At 41.1% G+C, this 23,566-nt stretch overlaps 1 protein-coding gene across 3 annotated transcripts in view; it reads right to left on the reverse strand.

The window, feature by feature from the left end:
* Rabgap1l (RAB GTPase activating protein 1 like) overlaps nt 1-23,566 on the reverse strand; it is a 548,268-nt gene that overhangs the window by 8,191 nt on the left and 516,511 nt on the right. For all 3 annotated transcript variants that reach the window (XM_021197282.2, XM_021197285.2, XM_021197286.2), the window contains 4 exons: nt 15,776-15,886; nt 7,837-7,941; nt 5,900-5,983; nt 1,470-1,541 (listed from right to left, as the gene is read on the reverse strand). In XM_021197282.2, coding sequence (XP_021052941.1) covers nt 1,470-1,541; nt 5,900-5,983; nt 7,837-7,941; nt 15,776-15,886 — 372 coding nt within the window. The remainder of the gene's footprint in view (nt 1-1,469; nt 1,542-5,899; nt 5,984-7,836; nt 7,942-15,775; nt 15,887-23,566) is intronic.

Consider the following 23,566-nt stretch of genomic DNA (forward strand, 5'->3'; position numbering starts at 1 on the left):
TTTTTTGAGAAGTTAAATTTTCAATCCCATTAAATGCTAATCTGACTAGGATACACTCATATGTGAACCTGAATATGTTCAAATAGAAAGCTATCTGGCGGGCTGGAGAGATGGCTCAGTGGTTAAGAGTACTGACTGCTCTTCCAAAGGTCCTGAGTTCAAATATGGTGGCTCACAACCATCTATAATAGGATCTGATGTCCTCTTCTGGTGTGTCTAAAGACAGCTACAGTGCACTTACATATAATAAATAAATAAATCTTAAAAAAAATGAAAAGAAAGCTATCTGGCAAACTAACACTGTATTGGTATTTGTAAGAATTTATTGTGGGCTGGTGAGATGGCTCAACAGTTAAGAATATTGGCTGCGGGCTGGTGAGATGGCTCAGTGGCTAAGAGCACCCGATCACTCTTCCGAAGGTTCAGAGTTCAAATCCCAGCAACCACATGGTGGCTCATAACCATCCGTAACAAGATCTGACACCCTCTTCTAGAGTGTCTGAAGGCAGTTACAGTATACTTACATATAATAAATAAATACATCTTAAAAAAAAAAAAGAATATTGGCTGCTCTTCCAGAGGTCCATCTATAAAGGGATCTATGTCCTCTTCTGGCATTTAGGTATACATGCAGATAGAACACTTCTAAATTTAAAAAATGTATACAAAAATAAATTTTACAAAATTTTTAAAAAGTAATATATTATATATTGATATTATTGAGAATATCAATTCATTTGGTGTACTGTTATCTTTATTAGTTCTTCAGGAGTCCCATACAGTATGTTTTGATCATATTCACTGCTCCCATTTCTCTTATTTCTAAGAAACAAGCAATCCCTTTTCTGAAATAAACAAGTGACATAAGGAGTTTTACCCACCAGGGGGCAGCATAAAAATAGCTGGTATACTTTTTCTCGAAAAACATTAAAAACTGGCTTCCAGTTCAGTGTTTTTATGGGATTCATAAGTAAGAGAATAAGTGGGTTTCTAATTCTCATGCTTCCTCTTGGGTTCTTTTCCTTCTGTTTGTCTTGTCCAACTCCAATGTGATAGTTTTTGTTTTCTTTTATATTTTACTATGTTATATTTTATTATGAAAATAAAAATTGTTTGCTGAATCAAGTGTTTTTCCAGTAGTGCTTGCTGTTCAAGAGATTGCCAGGATCATCTTGCAGAACCTAAATGGAAGCCAGTCTATTTGGCGAACAGTCAGATGTGAGGTGCTGACCTTTCCTGAGTGGGTTCCCACCACCCAAGAAGACACAGGACTCAGGGCTCAGATAGTCTCTCCTTTCCTCTACCTTGCCTCTGAAGTCCATGTTATCTCTAGGAGCATAAATGTCAGGAAAGACACGCCTGGGCAGGAAAGAGGACTAAGACTCACCCTAGTGTCTGAGTGGATTATACAAAGTGTGGAGAGGGGTCTCCAAGGAGGGCTGAGGAAGAAATTACATTACCAGTCTTACCTTTACTGCGTCTAGCTCCTCCTTGCTGGCCGCTTGCTGTTTCTCCAGCCTGGTACTTAGCTGAGAACATATCTAAAGACAGAGCAGAGTTTCTTTACTAGGAAACAGAATGAATGGTGACTTAACTGTTTACCAATTCACAAAGCACACTAGCATGTCGGATCCTAGGAGATGTTTTTGCAAGGGAGCAGCATTGCCAATAGTCATTTCTGAAATGAGCAGAAGGCCTGCAAGCTCCGTGTGTGAAGCCTAACCTAATCAGGAGAGACATTCAGCACAGAAGTGGATTCTTGCTGTCACTGGCTTTCTGTAGCTAGCATAATGAATTCAGAGCCTCCCCATGGAACCACCTATTAAATCTCTATTGAGAACTACTTCATACAGGGTATTATACTATGAATTCAGTGCAAGGAATTATAAACTAGCAACAATTCCCACTGGGCCATAGAATCTCTCTTTTCAATCACAAAAGTTTCCTTAAGTATCATAGTGAATAAAATGCTTCAATTCCTTCATGAATAAACAGTGCTAGGCTACAGTAATCAAATGAACACAATAGGTGTGCAGGGTGTAGAACTGAACAGTACCTGGCCAGTAGGAAACACACGTTTAATAAAAATCTATTTAATGATTGATTCTGAAATAAGGTGTTGGTAAGTACTGAGAACAAGTGCTTTCTGGGGTGAAAATATTTTAAAAATAGAATGTTTAAATCTATTGTCTGAAATGATAATTTTTCCTTTTGGGGCTGGTGAGATGGCTCAGCAGGTAAGAGCACCGACTGCTCTTCCAAAGGTCCTGAGTTCAAATCCCAGCAACCATATGGTGGCTAACAACCATCCGTAACAAGATATGATGCCCTCTTCTGGAGTGTCTGAAGTCAGCTACAGTGTACATACATATAATAAATAAATATTTAAAAAAAATTTTTCCTTTTACAAAAATGAATGAAAATAAATCTTAAAACATATGAAACAAAATAGAAACATGAATGAAAAGTAAGAGATGTCAAATTTCAAAGTATACACTGGACTTATAACATGTATAACCCACCTAGATTTATTTATGTATGTACACATTTGCCTGAGTGTATGTGTGTATGCCACATGTGTGCCTGGTGTTCACAGAACTCAAAAAAAAAAAAAAAAAAAAAGCATTGGATCCCAGAGAACTGGAGTTACAGATGTCTGAGCCACCATGTGGGCACTGGAAAATGATTTCTTTTTCTTTTTTTTTTTTTTAAGATTTATTTATTTATTTCATGTATGTGGGTACACTGTCACTGTCTTCAGACACACCAGGAGAGGGCTTCAGATACCCATTACAGATGGTTGTGAGCCACCATGTGGTTGCTGGGAATTGAACTCAGGACCTCTGAAAGAGCAGTCAGTGCTCTTAACCGCTGAGCCATCTCTCCAGCTCCGGCAAATGATTTCTAACTGATGAGCCTTCTCTCTAGCCTCCCCACCCCAAATAAAAAACTTGTAGTTAATACAGCAAAGAAATTAAGGGCTGCAGAGATGTTCAGTCCATAGTAGGGACTGCTGAGCAAGCATCAAGGACCTGAGTTCAAAGCCCATGTTCAAAGCCTAGTGTGGCTGTGCGCTTGGAATACACTGGCCACCTGTAGCAAAATGTGTCAATTAAACTGTATTTACATGTAATGACATGTTACAGGGCTCACAGTTTTCATGTTCCCTGAGCTGATTTCCATCTAATTACCCCACAAAAATCTCAGATTTCGTCTTGCCCTTTCTAGCAAAACCAACCAACCAACCAACCCAAAACAAACCCCATGTCTCTTCTATTTTAACTATTATTATTTTGGCTTTCGACTCTATTTCTTCTCATTTTTAGTCTGAGCTGTGTTCCTGTCTGTGGACCTCTGCCACTGGCTCCATATTCCTCACTACATCTAAACAGTGTCAATAGCACATCCACCAGCAACTACTTCTACTCAAAAAATCCTGTTTCAGACACAATACAAATTCTTTAGCCAGGACAGCCTGGGCCCCTGGGGATTTTTATCTCACTTCTGTATTTGAATCTCTTGCCAAATGAAATGCCTTTCTGTTCACTAATCTACCTCCATTCCATCCCTCTTTCCACCATTTTCCATCTGTCTTTCCTCCAAATCCACACTCCAGGTGCTGCTCAGCCTTTGAAGTACAGGTCAAACCATACATGTTCCTAGAAGGTTTCCTGCACTTGCTCTGGGAGCACATAAGAGAGATAGTTTCATTCCCCATGTATAGTGGGTTCCTTGTAAAAGTATCTTTTATTCTGCTGAAATAATGGTCCCAGAGGCTTACTGCTTCAGTCTAATTAGGGCCTATCCTGGAAGCTTCTAGCCTCCATGCAATCTAATCTAGGTTTATAATGTTTCAGGCTTTGATACTTTTACTGCTGAATAAGCTCACCCTTTCCTAGCTCTTTCTGAACTCTGGCACTGGCTGGTTCAAGTCGGCTGTTCTGGCTCAAACTCCTCTCCAAGCTGACTGAGTCAATCTACCTCCCCTCCCGCACCCCCTGTTTCTCTTGATGAATTGCTCTGCTTGGTCTCAAACTAACTTTAGCAATCTGTTCTAATCTTTTGGATTCTCCTGTCTTCACATGAAGTGTGTCTCTTCAATTGTCTCTAAAACTCTCCCTATAAAACTGCCTCCTACTGTCCTTTCTCTCTCTGGACTGCTCTTTTTCATAGCTTCCCTTTCCTCTCCCTCCTGAGAGCAGGACATAGCCTATTCTGTCAAATCTTTCGCTGACTCGTCACTTTGTCTGCCACTCAATTAGAGATCATTTTTCAAACATGGGTGCTTCCTTCTACAAGCTAACTTTATCTTCACTGTTTGGAATTAAAGGTGTATGCTAAGGGCTGAGCCACACCACAACTAAAAACAGATTTTTTTTTTCAATAAGTAACACAATCACGGGTTCATAGTGTAATGAAATCTTGTGCAATAGTTCCTTATGTCTATGTACAGGAATTACCCCCTCTCCATTCTAAAAGAAGGTAGAGGGTGTTGTGAAAGCAAGCACTTGTAATACTAGCTCTAAAGAGCTGAGGCAGAATTAAGGGTTTCAGGCACCTCAAAACAAAACAAAACAAAACTAATTTTAAAAAACACAACAAAAATACTTTCTAGAGGAGAAAAGTAGACTAATTCATTTTATGATTCCTATGAAGTATCAATCAAGCTTCATCATCAGAAAGCATTAAATAAACACAATGCTATCACAAAAAGTGGAAGACAGCTCTGAAACCTCATTTCGAATACACACTCCATGAACAGGAGGGATATTCACACACACACATACACACATTACATATGTGTGCATGTATGTATGTACATATGTGTATTATGTATGTACATATGTGTGTATGTATATGCATGTTTATGTAAATATTTGTATATTTATGTGTGTTACATTTATACATTTATTACGATGGATCTATAGCCTCAGCCCTGAGATAGCTTTATGAAAAGATGTTCCTAATATGTAAATAAGACTAAGATCCTCCTAAAAAATAATAGAAATTACACAATTTATCCCTTTTAAATATTTATTTATACAGCATTTGTTTATATAACGATGTATAGACAATACAATCCTTATCTCTAGTTAGAATAATTAAGGGAGGTTTGTTTTATATTTTTCTGCAGTAACCAATTTTTTACAAAACATTTCACTTATATGCATAAAACACTTCATAAAAATGCACATATGAGATGTCAACATCCTTTATACATTGATGTTGATATTCCAAGGAAATCCTCTGATCAGAAAATAGCACATAGCACTGTAAATTCTGAAAGCCTAAAACATAAATAAGTATTCTACTCAAAGTCTTCTTAGAATGAGGGGTCCTTTCCATGTATAGCTACCAACAAGAAGGACATGAAGACAGAGCAGGACTGGAGTGAAGGCTTTCTAGGACCACCCTGCTGATGGAGCTAGGAACACCTTCAGGTGCAGACAGCTCTCTAGTAAAGAGGCATTCTAAAGTTCACAGACAATTTTTGGCCAGAACTGGTTTGCAGTGGGCAAGTCTACATAGCAAGCCTTGGGGGAACCATGAGAGCTGATCAAAACATGCCCCCCTAGCCACTGCCCATTCAATATCGTTTCTAAGCTCTGCAAAGAGGCAAATGTTAGCAGAGTAACCTACTAGAACAGATTCTCAATGGGACTGTTTCCAATCCCATAGGAGTTGCATAACACTGAAAAACACTAACAGTGTGTGCTGGTGACTAAGTGACTCAAGTGATCAGCCAGCAAGTCCAACTACTGCCTACTCCAGAGCAGAGTAAGTAAGATGCTGGTCTCCATAAATCTAGAAATCATGTCTGGAAACAACAAACAAAATACTGTAAGTAAAAGTAATTGCTTTTATAGAAAAAAAAAAAGCCCACAGTGTGTTACATTACCTGTTTATACTCAGCAATGATAGCTGTCGTCTTTTTTATCTCATATTCTGCCTTTTCTAGCTGTTTCCTGAAGACTTCTTTTAGCTAAAAAAAAAAAAAAAATCAGGCCAGTCAAACTTAGTATTTATGATTTTTAATTTTTGTGTATGTGCATATGTACACATGTGTGCCAGCAAATGTCAGAAGAGGGTGTTGGATTCCCTAGACCTAGAGCTGCATCTGGTTGTAAATCTCCCTTTGGATGCTGGGAACTCTGGTCCTCTGTAATAGCAGCAAGTGCTCTTATCTGCTGATCCATTTCTCTAGACCTTCAATCAAAATGTTAATCAATTCCCATAAATATCTACATTCATGTTTTCTTGATCTTCACAGTTTAAAGCCTACCACTTACGGAGATGAAAAAGGTTTTCTTTTCTATAAAGAGGAGGACATACAAGGGGCCCAATAATAAATGTGCTTCCACTTTCCAAATGCTTGATAAATGTACTGCTGAGTGTCGGTTCAGAAGCTGGCATTATTGTTAAGTCTACAACAAAATACTAAGGTGATATTGTGTTTTAAGTGTGCCACTGTTAACGCTATACCTTGGTCTTCCTGTGTACAGTCCCATGGCTGCTGCTACTGCAGGGGGTAAGAGGCTTTAGGGTCAGGAAGGAATGGAAGGCAAGAGATCTTGAGCAGGACTGGAGGTTCAAGGAGACAGACAAAAGGAAAAGAGGGACACAGCACAGGCTATTTGTTTCCATGGTGAAATGCTAAACAACAAATATTCCATTTGCAGCACGTTGTTGTTTTGCCAGCAGCTCTAGAATCCTAGGTTAGAGGAAGGTTAGGTGATGAAAGGTGCGGGTACTAGGGTTCTGTTAGGTTGTTGGCCACACAGGAATGTAAGCAAACAACCCAGCTCTGGTTAGTCTTTCAACACACACAGAATAAAAAGATGAATTACTAGGGCTGAAGAGACGGCTCAGCGGTTAAAAGCATAATGTTTCTGTAGAGAACCTCAGTTTAGTTCCTAGCACTCAGGTTGGGAGGCTCACAACTGTCTGTAACTCCAGATTTAAGGGATCCAATACCCTCCTCTGGCCTCTGTGAGTACACACATATACGTGACATACACCCATAAACACACACACATACACATAAAGATAAAACAATCTTCTTTAAAAAACAAAAAAGATGAATTCTTCCTATTCATAATTTGAGATGCCGACATGAAGAATCACCTTTTTAACATATTTCAATGGAAAAAACTCACAGAACTTTCTTTATAGACCTTGGAAGGTGCTAATGACACAGCTCTCCATGTGTAACTTCACGGACACTCTTCTCTGGCTGTTTGGATGAAGGTGTTTGAAATTCTTGAGAATAAATTCAGTTTATATTTAGCATTACTGAATTTTCCTCAGGAGGAAACTCACTCATGATTTCTGAGGACTTCTCCCTCTGGAAGTCAGTTATGGGCTAAGCAGGAGATGTGGTCTCCAGCACTGCAGTGTGACTCAGTGAAGCTACAGTGAGGCCACAGCTCCTGTCCGTGTCAGACAGAGGTCACTGTAGGCCTCCAGTCCCACAGCTCATAGCTGCTTCAAAAGACATCATGATCTTACAGATATGGCAGAAAATTTCCAGATTCATCAGGGCTCTTGGATCACAATTCAAAGTCACTAAATCTAGAAAAAGCTCAACATTCCTGCTAGACATCTCCGTGAAGATAAACTCCTAAAAGATGTTCAAAAGCCAGAATTACTCCTTAACATTCCCCTTGATTGGGGGAGTGGGGGATCATTTCTCTTTCTCTCTCTCTCTCTCTCTCTCTCTCTCTCTCTCTCTCTCTCTCTCTCTCTCTCATTCATTCGTTTATTCATTCATTCACAATATTAAGCAACTCCCTGCCAGAAAAGCCTGTACACGCAGAAAAGCCTGCCTGGCCTTACCTGGGCGGTCTCCTCCTCTTGCTTCCTCTTCTCTTCCTCAGTCTCCACTAACCTCTGCTTGGTAAAGAGGAGCTCCTTATTCAACACATCAGCTTTGTCTTCTGCCTGCAATTAGGAAGTCGTGCAGCCGTAAGGACGGGATGGAGTCCACGTGCTCCTTTTCCCAGCCTCACAAATGATGACTTCAGCCCATCCTGTTCTCCTCCAGCTCACCTTCAAAGTGGCTTTTTATTTTCTCCAGCCAATTTTATGCAGCCATTTGGTTCACATTAGCCATAATCTTTACAGAACAATAATTTATAGCTAATAACACTGAGGTTTGGAGAGATCTGGGGCTAAATATCTCACATAACAAGCATGATTTGGATTTGGATTGGAATGATATTCGAGTCTGTGTTCTTTCTAAACACTTCTGGCACATTTTTTACATGTCCCAAGAGTACATACTCTGAATAGATGGACCTGTTGAGTAGGGAGAACCGTCCTCTAAAAGAAGCCTCAGGTTAGAAGCACACGGGAAGAACCCAGACAGGACAATATTTAGGCAGCAATTTTGAAAACCAGGTAGGGTACACTGGCCCACAAGGACACTCATATGTGAAGAGAGTAAGAAGAAATTAAGACAAAGAATCTACGTGAAAGGACTGGAGAGATGGCTCAGCAGTTAAGAACACTGATTGCTCTTTTAGAGGTCCTGAGTTCAATTCCCAGCGACTACATGGTGGTTCATAACCATCTATAATAGGATCCAATGCCCTCTTCTGGTGTGTCTGAAGACAGCAACACTGTACTCACATAAAATAAATAAATACATCATTTTTTTTTTAAAAGAAGCTATGAAAAGCTGAAGTTTGTACCAGAACTCCAAGCAGCCTATACTGTGCTTCTAGAAGATGCAGGAGAAGCTCAAAGAGAATACCTTCTTGTTAACTTGGATACAGAACCAAAATTAACTAAAGTTCCCCGGTGTATACTTAATGTAGCTAGCCTTGTCTGTTCTGTACTCTGAGGTCCTAGATTAACTCTCTGGTTCCAGGCTGACATTCACATCCCAGTGAACAAGCCAGCCTTACGCACTCCATCCAAACTGCTCTGCTGGTTGCCCCTCCATTACACTCCAGGCACTGTGGTGAGTTGTGTGTGGGACTTACATGTCTTGCCACCATGCTTTAAACACCAGAAGAAATCATATTTCTTTTGCTTTTAACTGTGTCCCTGACACCACAGCCACCATGGGGACAGGAATATCTCTTAAGTAGTTAGTGAATGGATGGATGGATGGATGGATGGATGTGCCTTTCTAAGGCACTGAGGAAGCAGACTGCTTGCAGAGGAGGTGGCGGAGGGCCACAGGATGGACTTAGCAGAGAAGACCCTGAGACAGAAGAAAGACAGCTATCTGAAGAAACCATCCTTAGCTGAAAATAGCCAAACAAGTTATCAAGTTATCATGCATGTTAGCCAGGCAGCTTCTGTTTGTGTTTTACCATCTTCCCCACGTGTCTAGATGGCCAGGCCAGCACAGTCTGCTGGGAACTGGCAGAGAATTGCATCCCAGCTTCTCACTGCCTTCCAGATCCTGCTGCCCTCTGTTTTAGTGGCAAGAATTGTCTCTAGAGCAGTCAGGACTGTTGAATACTTAAGGTGAAAAAGTTCCCTAGGCATCTTAAAGACTCAGGGCAGCAGGGATGGGAGTGGTGGTGGTGGTGGGAGCTCACTAGACAGTGCGTGTGTCTGCAAGGCCTTCAATTCAGTCTATCGCCACATAAATGGGCAGCATGCCAGCAATGCCAGCAGTCAGCAGCAGAATAAACTCTACATTTCATTCTGATGCATTCAGTTTTAGGGGAGAGGGCAGCAATGACTGGCTTAGGAGGTAAAGACACTGGCCACCAAGCCTGACAACTCAAGTTCCAGTCTGAGAACCCACATGGCAAGCAGAGAGAACTCATCTCCACATGCATGCTGTGAAACATGCACACTCTCATAAGCATCATAAACCAATGCATAAATATAAAGAAGATTTTAAACATTAGGGGAAAAATCAGAAGAGCAGATGGGAGGTAGTGGTGCATGCCTTTAAGCCTTGTGCTGGGGGTGGCGGGAGGTGTAATGTGGAAGCAGGCAGAGTTTAAGGCCAGTCTGGTCTACAGAGTGAGTTCCAGGAAAGCCAGAGCTACACAGAGAAACTCTGTCTGGAAAACAAACAAACAAACAAGCGGTTTCTGGATTTTTATATAGCCAACAATTCTATATTTTGTTCAAGCAGGAATTGTCTATAATGCCCAACAAGCATAATTAATATTAAACAGATTTACTCAAATTCCACCTTTGTACCCAAATCATAAAACCTTCATCATAATCTGATAGTCTGAACAGAACATCAAGTCTTCAGTCATAATGCTAATTGCTATTTGAAGTTCAGCTCACAGTTGGCTTCTGTGACATAAATACAAGACAGAAATAGAGACTACAATACCTGCTTAACCACAGATCTACCTGTAACCAGATGAAAGGCTTGAGTAAACAGGAATGAGGATCTTACACAAATGATTTCTGATGGAACCCATTAAGCCAATTGTTTGACTTAGAACAAAACAATGTACCTCTCAGATCTGCAGCTTCTGGGCTATAGTCAGAATGAACTCAAACATATCCTCCATGGGAAAATACTAATTTTATCTTTTCTTTCTTGTTCATGAGATCAGGGAAGGATGGGGAGGGCCCAGAAACACTGAAGATGTTTCTTTGATCATTTCTGATTGCTGAGGATCCTTCTCTAATAAGGAGTCTAAGGGTGAGCCATGAAAAGAGTCCTCTCTCCAAGATAAAAGCTGAAGTGCCTTTGCTGCCCAGGGCATTCAGGATGCCTGCACTACAGCAACAAAGACAAGGGATCACTTATTCTGACAAAGCACCTCCTCGGGCTTACTTTACATTCAGCCTCACATACAGCCATGTAAGTGTTTGTTAATGCTTGCTGCTTCGATTAAAGGATTCTGATATACTGAAAGCAAAGGTCCTGGGCAAACAGGAGGAGCAGGCAAAGCCAGTCTGTTAACTCCCAAGTGATGTACTTCCTTGAAGAACAGCAAGCCAAAGGCATGAAATTAACAGTTTTTATTCTTTTTTCTATATAATTAGCAATGAAACAAAGGTTCTAGGATATCATTTTTTTAAAAGGTGGAGGGAGGCATAGAGATAGCAAAGAGGAACTAATTAAAGGTCTGTGTGTGTGTGTGTGTGTGTGTGTGTGCAGACCAAAGGTTATTTAATGGCTTGTGTCTTCCTTAGAGTTCACCAATTTGGCTAGGAAGAATGCCTGAGAACTTCCACTGACCTGCCCGTCTCCTTTCCCCCAGTGCTGGGTTCAGACACAGACTATCATCCTTGGCTTTTGCAATGTATACTGGGGATTCGAACTCAGGTTCCCAGGCTTATATAGCAAACACTATAAATACTGAGCCACCTCTCTGGCCCCTAGAATCCTTTCTAAAAGAATGGATATAATATCCACATCAAGTACAGAGGTCCTCAATAAGCAGTTTCTTTCTGGAAAACCCATAAGAGCAAACATTTCAGACTAATCCACAAAAGGAATTCTTTGCAGGTAAGATGACTTTTGCAGTAATATTCCTTTGTTTATAAAGTCATGTGTTCTTATATAGAATGTATATTGTTTTTCTAGCCTCGTTATCTAAAAGATTATTCCAAAGACATATTTTACAGAAGTATTATCTGTTGTTTTAAAAACAAAAATCCCAGCCATTCGATTTTACCAATGAAGACTCAGGAGTCAGATGCTGGGCTGAAAGCCTGCTAGCTCAGAGAGGCAGAGAACGCATCCAGCTGCCATTCTTCCTCCACAAACATCCCAGGAGGAAAAATCCCTTCTCTTTCTCCCTGCTGCCTTACATACACTTCAACTAAGAGACCCTCTTTTCTCTGTCCTCGGTTTTCTTATGGTCACTCCCTTTCAAATGGTTGCTTGCTCTGCCTCTTGACCTATAGTTGACTTTACTTAGCTCTTGTTTACAGTAAGCTCTTGGGTTAAAGGTGTATGCTGGGACAGAGCCTCACCACAACCTGTTCACAAGGACCAGAAAATCCCTGGGGGAAAGGTGTGTGCTAGGGCTGAGCCTCAGCATAGCAAGGCTTTTCCAGTTCACAATCTTGGGGTTCATAATGTGATCAGATATCCTGTAGCAACTATTACTCTCCTCTAATGCTGGGCATCACATCATTTCTATATCTTATTTCTTACAAGTAGCATTGTAGTAAACAAACTTTTATGTTCATTTTTAAATCAGATCTCTGCTTTTAAAGAATAACTTTCCACACTGGAGTATGGCAGTTTCCTCCCTTCTGAAATGAGGGCTCTAAAATAATCCTTGCCTCAAAAGTTGAATTTGCGACAAACAGAAATAACCACTGTACGAGATTAAAGGTATGTATGGGGTTTCCAGACACAAAGACAAAACTTGAAGTCTTACCCCAGTGGGTCCAGTGAGTGAGAACACTTTAAAAAGACTGAAGCCCAGGGTGAAAAGTGTGCAGTTACAACCCCAACAAGGCTGGGTGGGCACGGTGGCACACCCAGTTAAGCCCAGCACCTGGGAGGCAGAGGTAAGCATTTCTCTGAGTTTGAGGCCAGCTTGAGCTACAAAGTGACAGCCAGGGCTCCATGAAGAAACCTTATCTCAAGAAATAAAATAAAAATAAAATTTTAGAAAGCCGTCTTGTTTTGAGGGAAAAATAGTGAACTTACTTTGTACCAAAATTCATTAAAATAAAATACCAGCAAAGAGACTGGAGAATTGGGAAAGAGGCACCCTCACAGCAAGCTGTGGCACAGTGGGCAAAAGGACAGCTTTCCAAATCAGGGAAGCCGGTGAACAGTCTGAACTAATGGCCTCAGAGTCAGACTGAAGGGATAAAACTGAGGCCCCTTCTTTAGACAATCAGTGGCACCTGGTGTCCTGAAGGTTTAGTTCATGTACTGAGGATGAGGTTCCCAAATGTTCTCTATTCTATCTCTGAAAAAGCAATGACAGCCACTGTAAGCGTACACAGACATAGGAGGCAAAATACAGAGAGGTTCAAGGCCAGGCAGAGAGAGAAAAGATGCTAAATGGAGCTCAAGAAAGAGGCTCTAGCAGACTGAGCACAGAGGAAAGGATTTGCTAGCTGTTTGTTTAGTTGGGGCAGAGCTGACTTATACATTCTTGTTATTACTAAACTGGTGATCTTTGTTTCAGAAACAGAGACTCAGCTGTGCAGATGTCTGATTACCTTTGCTACAGTAACTAGTGGGCAAAGTAGGACAGCTGTCGCTTTTACAGTGAGTGATTAGGCATGGCAAAATCTCAGAGGTTTGAAATAAATGTCCCTACTACTGTATACATTAAGAAGCATTTGCTTCATGGGATTATCAATAATATTAAAGAAGATAATACATGCAAGTCATTATGCATACTGCTTACTCAGCATACAGAGTGTAATCACTAAAAATCTAAAACATTCTCTAGGCTTAATACAAATGACCACAGAATGTTAACTTTCTTCTTAGCTCATCATCTTAAGTCAATTACTAGGGAACAAATGACTCAAAGTAGAATCAGGGGTCTACGCACCTGGAAAGCAAGTATGGGCTTGAGACTTTCCATGTGGCCCTGCTTCCCTGAGATCAGGCTGAACTCGCCCTGACTGAATGGGACTTCCTCAGCTCCTGCTCTTTGTCACATGCGTCTTTTATGACTTCTATCAACTTCCACTGGACCAGGATGAACAGAATCTAGAGTTGAAAGGGACTAAATGGGCTTCTTTTTCTACCTTCTATTCCCTGTGCTCTAAGCAGCCTGATTTGGTTTTGTTTGTTGGTTTTCATTTTCAAAGTCAATTTAGGGGTTGGGGATATGGTTCTGTGGTAAAGTAATTGCCTAGCATGGCCTGAGTTCTGGAGTTCAATCTCTAGCCCTTGGCAGAAAAAAAAAAAAATCTGATTTAATGCTGGTTCCCACAGCTTCATCCTGCCCTATTATTATTATTATTATTATTATTCTCCATAGTATTTAGGTCTTATCTCCCATTTAAAAACTTTTGAGTTGGGGCCAGGAGATCTGTATTGGGAAGACACTGCTTTTGCAAGTTCGTTCCCAGCACCTACATGGTAGCTCACAAAGGTCCCTAACTATAGTCTCAGGGGATCCGACTCCCTCCTTTGGCCTCCTCAAAACCAGGCACAATCTTAAAAACACATTAAAATGTAATTAAAAGCTCTGAGTCACATAATTAGTTGTTTAAATTGGGAAACGAAAAAGTCATAGCAGAGACCATTTTAAGCCATCCTTCAAATTTAAGCTGATGACATTATCAATGAATTTGTATTTAAATCCTATAAAACTTCAGTCAGCCCACAGGCATCAATGATTTACTGTCTGAGACTCATCTCGGGTTTTCTGACCTTGGCCTATCTATTATGAACATTTTCTCTTTAGGAAGCAGACTGCAGTGGAAATTTAAAACTGTACACAACCGCTTCCATCCTAGCACTCATCTCTGAAAATGCTTGCAAAAGAAAACAGGAAGTCCAGAGACTGTCAGCACTGTTTTGAGGAACAAGGGAAGCCAAACAAGTAGAAGGTTTCCTGGAGACAGCTACCAGGTAATGAACACACACTACTTGTCTTAGGTTATTGGAGCTGTGATAAAAACACAGTGACCAAGTGAAGCTTAGGGAGGAAAGGGTTTACTTCAGTTTACACTTTCAGGTAGCCGTCCATCACTGAGGAAAGTCAGGCCGGGAGCTATTAGGGAAGGGCTTCTATGTCCTGACTTGCTAAGCCTGCTTCATTTATACAACTCAGGAATACCTGCCCAGGGGTGGTACCATCCACAACGAGCTGTACCTTCTCCCGTACCCCACACACATCCATCAAGAAAATGTGAAATACGCTTGGCCCCAGTCAATTTGTGCTAGGCATTTTCTTAACTGAGGTCCCCTCTTCCTAAATGATTCCAGCTTGTGTCAAGTTGACCCAAAACTAGCTGGCAAGAACTGAAGGGCTTTCTGAATTCCTACATCATCTCCAGCAGGTAGATATTTTTATACCTACAGACTGATAAAGAGCTGCCCAGGGTAGAGCAGTCAGACTTGAACCAGGGCAGTTCAGCTTTAGCACTGTTCAACAGTGCCTTCTGTTGTCTTCCTTGTTTTATTTAACGAGATAGGCTCTTGGGTAGCTCAGGGCAACTGTGAGGCTGAACTCCCAATCTTCCTGACTCAGCCTCTTGATTGCTAGGATTAAAGCTATATACCTAAAATATACCTGGTCCTACACTTGATCTATGCTCTTCATACACAGTTCTACATGGCACAGATGAGAACTATGACTGTAACAGGAAGGTGCCTCCGAACGTCAACATGGCATTAGTATACTCTTGCTGACTAATATTTTTAGGTAATTGTGCTGGCAGCTCTTGGTGTAGGAAAAGTACTAACAAAGGATTTAAAAAAGTATGTCACACAAGTTGTTTGGAACCAATCCAAACCTTTCTCTGAGACTTGAATTTTCCATTCTGTAATTAGCACAAGCTGTCCCCTCCCACCTGCCACCCACCACCCATCCAGCAGCTCACTGTGTGAGAAAGCACAGGGGAAGTAGGGTATGCCTTCAACTCCAGCATTTGGGAGGAAGAGGTAGGTAGATCTCTGGGACTTCTAGGACAGCCTGGTCTACATAGTGAGTTCCAGGACAGCCAGGACTACAGGACAGCCAGAACTACATAGTGAGAACTCAGCTCAAAACAAAACAAACAAACAAACAAAAACACAAAATAGAACAAATAAACCAAGACAAATGAACAGAGCTAGTACCTTGGCCCTCACCCCCAAGAAGCTGCTGCAGTATCATTTCTATACAGTGAAGGACAAACTTACCTGATCCAAGTCATTCCGCAGAGCAATTTTGCTTGTCACTAGTTCATGGGCAAGGTCATCATTTTCTTGTTCCAACCTCATGCTGGCCTCCTGTAATCTTCGGTTCTCCCTCTGAAGAAAAAGAGCGAGAGCCAGAAGTCCACATTAGTGCCCGCAGGTAGGGGTAGAAGTGGCAGGGGAGAAACAAGCGACAACAAGTGAACTCTCAGAGGTGTAGAAGGGCGGGCGCAGTGGCACAGGAAGCAGCTGCTGTCTGGGGAACAACAGTGAGTTTAGCCAGCGGTGCAGATGCAGTTCTCTGCCAGTGAAGCTTAACAAACATCCCCTAGACCCTCCAGACAGAACTTCGTTAGGTAGGACGCGCCACAAAGAGCAGAATTTCCAGATGTGCTCCCAGTTACAGGAGGTTTTCACACAGACCTAGAACACAGACGCCAACAATTCTTGTTTGAAACATGCACAGTTTGACCTCTAGAGAAACAAGTCTACAAGACACAGTAGGGATGCTGCTGGCAATTTTTTCCTCAAATTGTTTCTCCAAGATGAGGGATCAAATTAATTGAAGCTGTTTAAAAACACTAAACTTAAAATCAAATTATATAGGGTTCAAAAAGAAAAAAGAAAGAAGACATGTGAATTGGTGTTTCTGCTACCAGCTGATTGTCTTATTCTTTAAGATATATTTACTTCTGCAAATATGTCTCTGTGTGACTGAGAGCAGTGGGCCCTGAAATGTATTTTCTAAATGTTTATTCTGTTTTATTCAAACTTCAGATTAAAAGATTCTGGGTAAAATACGATACTGGCTCCCACCCCCCTCCCCCACACATATGCTCTGAACTCTTAAGAAAAGATTAAAAGTTAAGATGAATGAATCAAGGTACTCTTTACTAGCCATTGTGAACTGAGTTTGTGTGCCTACTTACAGAGCAGTGGTTTAGTGCTTTCTATTGCACACTACCAGATATGTTTTCTTTGCTACTGTTGATTGCAAGAGACCCAAAGGGGGGCTGATAGGACGGGCTTCAGTGTAACAAGCTCTATTTTGTTTTAGATCTGCACTCCTGACAGTGTTTTCTAAAAGGGTGGTAAACCCAGGCAAAGCACTGGCAAAGACACACAAGACAAATAAATGTTCTGGAAGATGGCATGTCAGTGCATAGGAGAGGTGGGGATTATCTGCTGCAGAACAGCCTGGTGCTAGTTTCACAGGGAAAGAAATCTCTAAGAACCCACAGTCATCTCCATTTCTGAAGAAAGTCTATAAAACAGACCTAAGAGCAAGGCCTGAGGCTTCCATGGAACCCAAGGAATCATAAGCAGAGAAGGTCAGCAGAGACGTTAAAGGGAACCCTACACTTTAAAAATGGACTGAGACAGTTGAGGGATATAAAAAAAACTTCTTGAAAACAGACCTACTAATAAATAAAAGTTAAAATTCCAAATACTTTTAAGAAAATTCATGATAGGTTTCCATATATTAATACATATTAGAGAAAAATGTTAATATAGCTAAAAAATCCCATTTTTATAACAATATGAACAACAGATATTAGCTGTAGGCAGTGGGTTTGATTTGACATTATCTTTCTCTTCTTGAAATGTTCTCAGCCTTTCCACAACGAATATAATACAGTTACAACAGGATTTTTTTAAAACTTTTGTTAAACCCCTTCAATTCAGAATTTCGATTTTACTAGAAGGGATTAAACACTCAAATGTATAGAAGTGAAAAAGAAAGTAAGAAGGAAAGAAAGAAAAAAGATTTAAGTCTACTATTAAACAAGGTCATTTTCTACACAGAACACACTGGGCCTTTTCTAGTGACCAACGTACATCATCACACCTGAGAAAACTGTCTTTGTCCTATGTGTTCCTGAAAGGACAGTGCTCCCTGGATTTGGAGGACAACTGGTATCTGTTAAAAGTCTAGGACATAGGTTCCCACAGCTCTAAGCTCCCACTGAAGCTCATGGGTAATACGCAGAAACACAGCCTCCTGAGGCTAAGCCTGCGCTGACGAAACCCAATTTCTACCAGGGGCTGGAGAGTTTGTATTTGTGAGACATCTATTACTTCTCCATAGAAACAACTCATGCGATTGCAGCAGAAAACTTAGATTCTTTAAAAAACACATTTCAGAAACGTCTTCCATCAATGGTCTCCTTGCCAGGAAACAACAGTAAGCCAGCACAATTTCAACATCACATACTTCACAAGGCAGCCTGCTTGGGTGGGGAAGAGATTTTTCTCATTTCCTGATAAATCCCTCTGAGAGGCCAAGACAAGGCTCCTCTGCCACCTGGTTCCTGGGTTGCTGCTTCTATTGAGTCTGTGCTCACAGAATGCGAAGCTACGAAATGCTTCCTCAGCTATTATTTACACCATATTAAAATGCTACCAGTTTTTCAGGTTCCTGCTGTGTGTAGAACTGAGTTAACCCACAGGTAGTCATATGATGTCCATGGGAAAGTTACTCATTCAAGTATTTAAAAGGATTACCAGGGAGCAACTTCACTCTAGATTAGAAGCACAGGTCAGATAGATTATGTATTACAGAAGCAAACTGTGAGTGAGCAGAGCTGAAATTCTGGTAGGAGACTCCTCACCCTTTACCACAGACGCACAGCTAAAGGGACAAGGCCTAGGAGGGTTCTGTGAAGACCTAAGTATCTGAGAGTCCCTAAGAGCTGACTGACCCATGAGGCATGCCTACTGGCTTTTGCTTGAGCAAGCAGCTCCAGTTTGGTGTCTGCAAAGCAAGCAGTGGGAAGTGTCAGATGTCTGCTCTGCACTCACAGACGGGGGGAAGCAAGCTATGGGGTCAAAAATGTAGTATCATCCTCCAGTGGGCAATCCTGGGCAACGAGGTATCTTGTGACTGAGGCTGAGATCTCCCATGATGAACTTGCCCAAGGATTAAAACACATTATCATGCTTAGGTGTCTTTTCCAGGCTTCCCTGAGGCGCCAAAATTATTTTCAGAACTGACCTCTTTGATTAAAAACAAAAAAACAAAAACCAAAACTTTTCCTTCACATTACACGGGGGACCGAGTTGGGTTTGACAGGCTTGCTTCACTTCAAGCCAAGCTTCTGCCTAAGGGAGAGACGGTCAAGTCAGCTGGATGACTTTAGCCAGTGGAGACACCCACACGGTGGATGTTAGTGAAGGCAGAAGTGCCAACATCCCAGAGCCTGGAAACAAATCAGGCAGATGGCTCCTCTTAGCTATCAGAAAGGATTCCGGGAGGCACAGGTTACATAACCTCACACCACACTTCTGAAACCCATACCATCTCTCACAGCTGATACCATTTGAACAAAAACACACAACTTTCCTCAGCCTCTACCTCCCTCCTTGCACAGGACTTGCACAGCTGGGGAAGTCTGGTTACTATTAAGAGGATGATACCGCATTTTTTTTCAGAGACAGACATGAATACAGACATACACAGATCAAAGAAAACCAACTTACCTCCTCAAAGGTCAAAGACCAACTACTGTTTTCAACCATAGGTACAAAGACAATTGAAAAAAAAAACAAAAAAAGAATATCCAGTGAAATTGCACACCTACTAATACATTTAGGAAACAGCAGTAACAGAAACAGACACTTGTTAATACTCCGCTGTTTGTCCAGAATGTCACACAGTGAAGTTCTCTCCGTGACTGCAAACATTCATATACTTGAGGCAGCCAGTGGGCAAGTCTCAACGCAGAAGACTCAGGCTTGAAAACTCCTCCCTTCCCACACTGCTATTTGCAGTTTGCATGACTTATGAAAATGAAAATGCCATGTGTGGAAACATTAGCAACTACAGATGACTTGTTGATTTTGTGTTAGTGCTGGGGGCGGGGGGCTTCCTCATCGGACAGTGTCAGAAGTCTTGCAGAATAGCTGGTTTCTGAAATTGCTAAGTAGGGCAAAGCAAATGGAAAACTATGCCTGGTTCCTGTTTGTTTCTGGAGACGAAGTTTTGGTGACGCCATCTAAAGGATGTCAAGGAGAAACCAGAGACTGCTAACTGGCAAGGAGAAGAAAATGAACTCAGCTTTCAGGGAAAAAGTGGCACAGAGGCAGTGGCTCTGTAAACCTCACACACAGTTCTGGGCGTGTTTCCTGCTGCTATGGTGAGTTCTTGGCACATGCTTCTAAAAATATTTAAGGGTCAGGAGAAAACATTTCTCTCAGAGACCCAACACAATTTTATTAGCAACAAAACACCAACTTTTGCACGCTGTCTTTTGGATGCTTCTTTTAAAAAGAGTTGATTGTCATCCTCAGATTTTCAGAAGACAGGTTTTTTTGATCTACAAAGATAAATGACTACAGATGAAGTGCTTCGATATTGATTTCACCTATAAATGAAGAGTTGAGAGAAACTTCTGGATACTGGACCATGATGCTTTCTTCCTTTCACATCACATTCACTTCATCTTTCTTATGGAAATTTAGACATTTAAAGTATCAAACGAAAAACAAAATGACTACTGGTAGCAAAACACACTGCATTTCTTTATATACTAAAAATAAAACTGCAGCAACCTTAGGTGATATTTTAGCAAAGGAGATTAAACATTTCAGCACCACAGACCACATTTCCATGCTGAAATGACAGTCCCTGTGCAGAAGCAGTCATGAGCAAACACAAACACAATACACCAATCATCCAGATTTGGCCCACAAACTACTGTGGCTTTCTATTCTAGTGCATAGACTCCCAGACCATGTCTTCAAAAAAAAAAAAAAAAAAGAAAAAGAAAAAGTAAATAGTTTCAGATGATATAGAAACATTATTGTCATACTGTTTTTCTCTACAATAACAGGAATAAAAAGTTCCTAAGAAAAACATTGGAAGATGGGGGAAATCAAGGATAAACAGACTCAAAAATTCCCTTGTGCTTCACACTTTCAGGAGCTGCACACGTGAAGTAACTGAGTCACGGGCAGACTTCTTAGCTACACTTCTCAGCAGGTACAGCGACAGGGAAGTGTTACCCAGGCTGCCAAGAATTCGGGACCTTCTGCCATTTAACATCATGATCAAGAAATTCTGTTTATCACAGACATACAGAAACCATCTTCATGTCTGTTATTTCTCATTAGCACCTTACTTAACAGGATAGGTATTCCCAAAGCCAACACCAGTCTCTATGGTAAGGAAGAAATAGTACAGAAACTGATACTTAATTTCAATGGCAGAACAACATTTTTCCACAGTAAATTTATGTCTTTTGAGATCCATGAGTAAGGAAAAGCCTAACACACTAATGTAAAAAACAAAATGAGAGTTACCTCCTTCTCTTTCTCAGGTAAGAAAGAAAAACTTAGTATGATTTACAGAACTCATTAGAAGAATCACTTCTTCCTTTTTTCCCCCATAAAGTTATGCCATTTAGAAATACTGGGTCCCTAGGGGTTTGTTTTTGAAATATTTACTTATTTATGTACATAGTGTTCTACCTGCATGTATACCTGCAGGCCAGAAGAGGGAGCCAGAGCTCATTATAGACAGTCATGAGCAACCATGGGGTTGCTGGGAATTTAACTCAAAACCACTGGAAAAGCAATCAGTGTGCTTCACCTCTGAGCCATCTCTCCAGCCAGGGGCTTCCTTAGAAAGCCTTTCCCCGCTGACTTACTGATTAGACTTCGGTTTTGGCTTTAAAACTTTCACTATACCTAATTAAGCTCACAAAGGCAGTTAAACATTCTACATTTAACCATATTGACCATGGCTAGACAGTTAAGCTCTTAATTACATATTTATGACACTATGCATATCTTAAGTCCAACACAGTTTAAGTATTCCACACTCTTCCCAGGATCTTTCCCTACAGAACAGGTAGCTTTTTCTCTGCTTTGGGAAATTCACTGCATTTAATTAATGACTTGTGTTTTTGAAGGCCTGACCCACATTAGCATCAGCATCTCTTAATTAAACAAGAGAGAGGCTGTTGTCCTTCTTTAAAGGTAGATGACGGCTGAGCTTCTCCAGCCGTCTGGACCACTGAAGCTCTTTCCCCACACTGAGGCAATCCATGTACTCAGTGTATGAAAAGAATATTGGCCCCTAACGTTGTTATATGCTTTGGTGGGTCTGATCACTGATATGTGAAGTGTTTTGTATATTTGGGAGGGCATCATTAACCATATCTATAGCTCATGTTTCACCCCATTTGAACTCAAATTTACAAACCAAAAATCAGATAAAAAACCAATATTGCATACATTTGATCAGGTTAAGGACGAAAATAAAAAAGGTTAAAAAATAATGCTGAATAGTCATTTCCCAGAAAGTTTCCTTTTTCTCTTTTGGAATCTTCTGGAATTAAGCAGAAAGAGACTCCACTAAAGGCTGTAAGGAGTAGTTTGAGGGTTCTCTGCATCTCAATAGAAATCTGATGCTGGATTAGGCAATGTAGGCAGTGTGTAAGTGTGTGGAGGGGGAGGGGGCTCCAAATATTCTACCTGAAAATTAATAATCAAAAGTCATTAATTAGCTTGAATTTTGACAAAATTTGCACAAGTATGACTTCTATGTGAGTACTGTATTTTGATACAAGTTACTTGTGGCTCATGAGAGAAATGATGGGAGGACGGGGATGCAGCTCAGATGGCTGAGTGCTTACCTAGCACACAAGAATCCCTGGATTCTAAGTCAGTTCCCAGCATCATATAAACTGGACATGGTGGTTTATTCCTGTAGTCTCAGCACTCAGGAAGTAGAGGCAAGAGGTTCAGAAGTCTGACATAATAATCTTCAGCTACACAGTGAGTTCAAGCCCAGCCTATGATATAGGAGACATTGTCTCACAGAAAATAAAGCAGGGCTGGAGAAACGGCTCAGCTGGTAGAGGGCTTGTCATGCAAAACTCAAGGTCTGAGTTTAAGTCTCAGAGGAAGCAAACAACCAACAGCACAGAGCCGCTGTGGGGGAGCTCACTGTGTTGTCCTGTGGGGGAGCTCACTGTGTTGCCCTGTGGGGGAGCTCACTGTGTTGCTCTGTGGGGAAGCTCACTGTGTTGGCCTGTGGGGGAGCTCACTGTGTTGCCCTGTGGGGAAGCTCAGTGACTAGAGAGGTTAGTGAACTCCAGGCTCTACCTCCAAAACTGAGGTAAAGAGTAACTGAGGAAGATGCCAGACATTGGCATTTGTGCCTCCACGCCCATTTGCACACACTTGTGCATGCATCTGCATATACATGTGTGTGTGCGCACACACAAGCACACACACAAAACTAAAAGAGAGAGAGAGAGAGAGAGAGAGAGAGAGAGAGAGAGAGAGAGAGAGAGAGAGGAAGGAAGGAAGGAAGGAAGGAAAGAAGTTAAGAAGGAAAGAAAGAAGAGAAAGAGGGTGGTCTAGAAGCCAATATTCTTGAACATTTGTCTTGTTTCAATGTAGCTCACATGCAATTAAATTATGTGATTTTGAAGAGGGATTGCTGAGTCATGGTCTCAATATGTAGCTCAAGCTGGCTTCAAACACTTCACCCTTCTCCCTCAGCCTCTTGTGTGCTAGCATTACAGCTATTTATCATCATGTCTGACAAAATCATACTTTAGTATTCAATTCAGTTACATGAAACTATATAGACATCACCGCTACCTAATTGTTGAACATTTCACCATGCGTAGAATTTTAAAACTTAAATTTATACGAACACCATTTCTTCTCTTTATTCCTGGTTTGGGACTGAATTGTTGCATGTGAGTCCAGCAATATAAAATGACAATGCAATGGGCACAGAGAGCATGGTCAGATGGGAGGGCATGAAGTTGGAGGCTC

Source organism: Mus pahari, chromosome 5 (genome assembly GCF_900095145.1).
Source record: "Mus pahari chromosome 5, PAHARI_EIJ_v1.1, whole genome shotgun sequence".
Taxonomy (NCBI): Eukaryota; Metazoa; Chordata; class Mammalia; order Rodentia; family Muridae; genus Mus; species Mus pahari.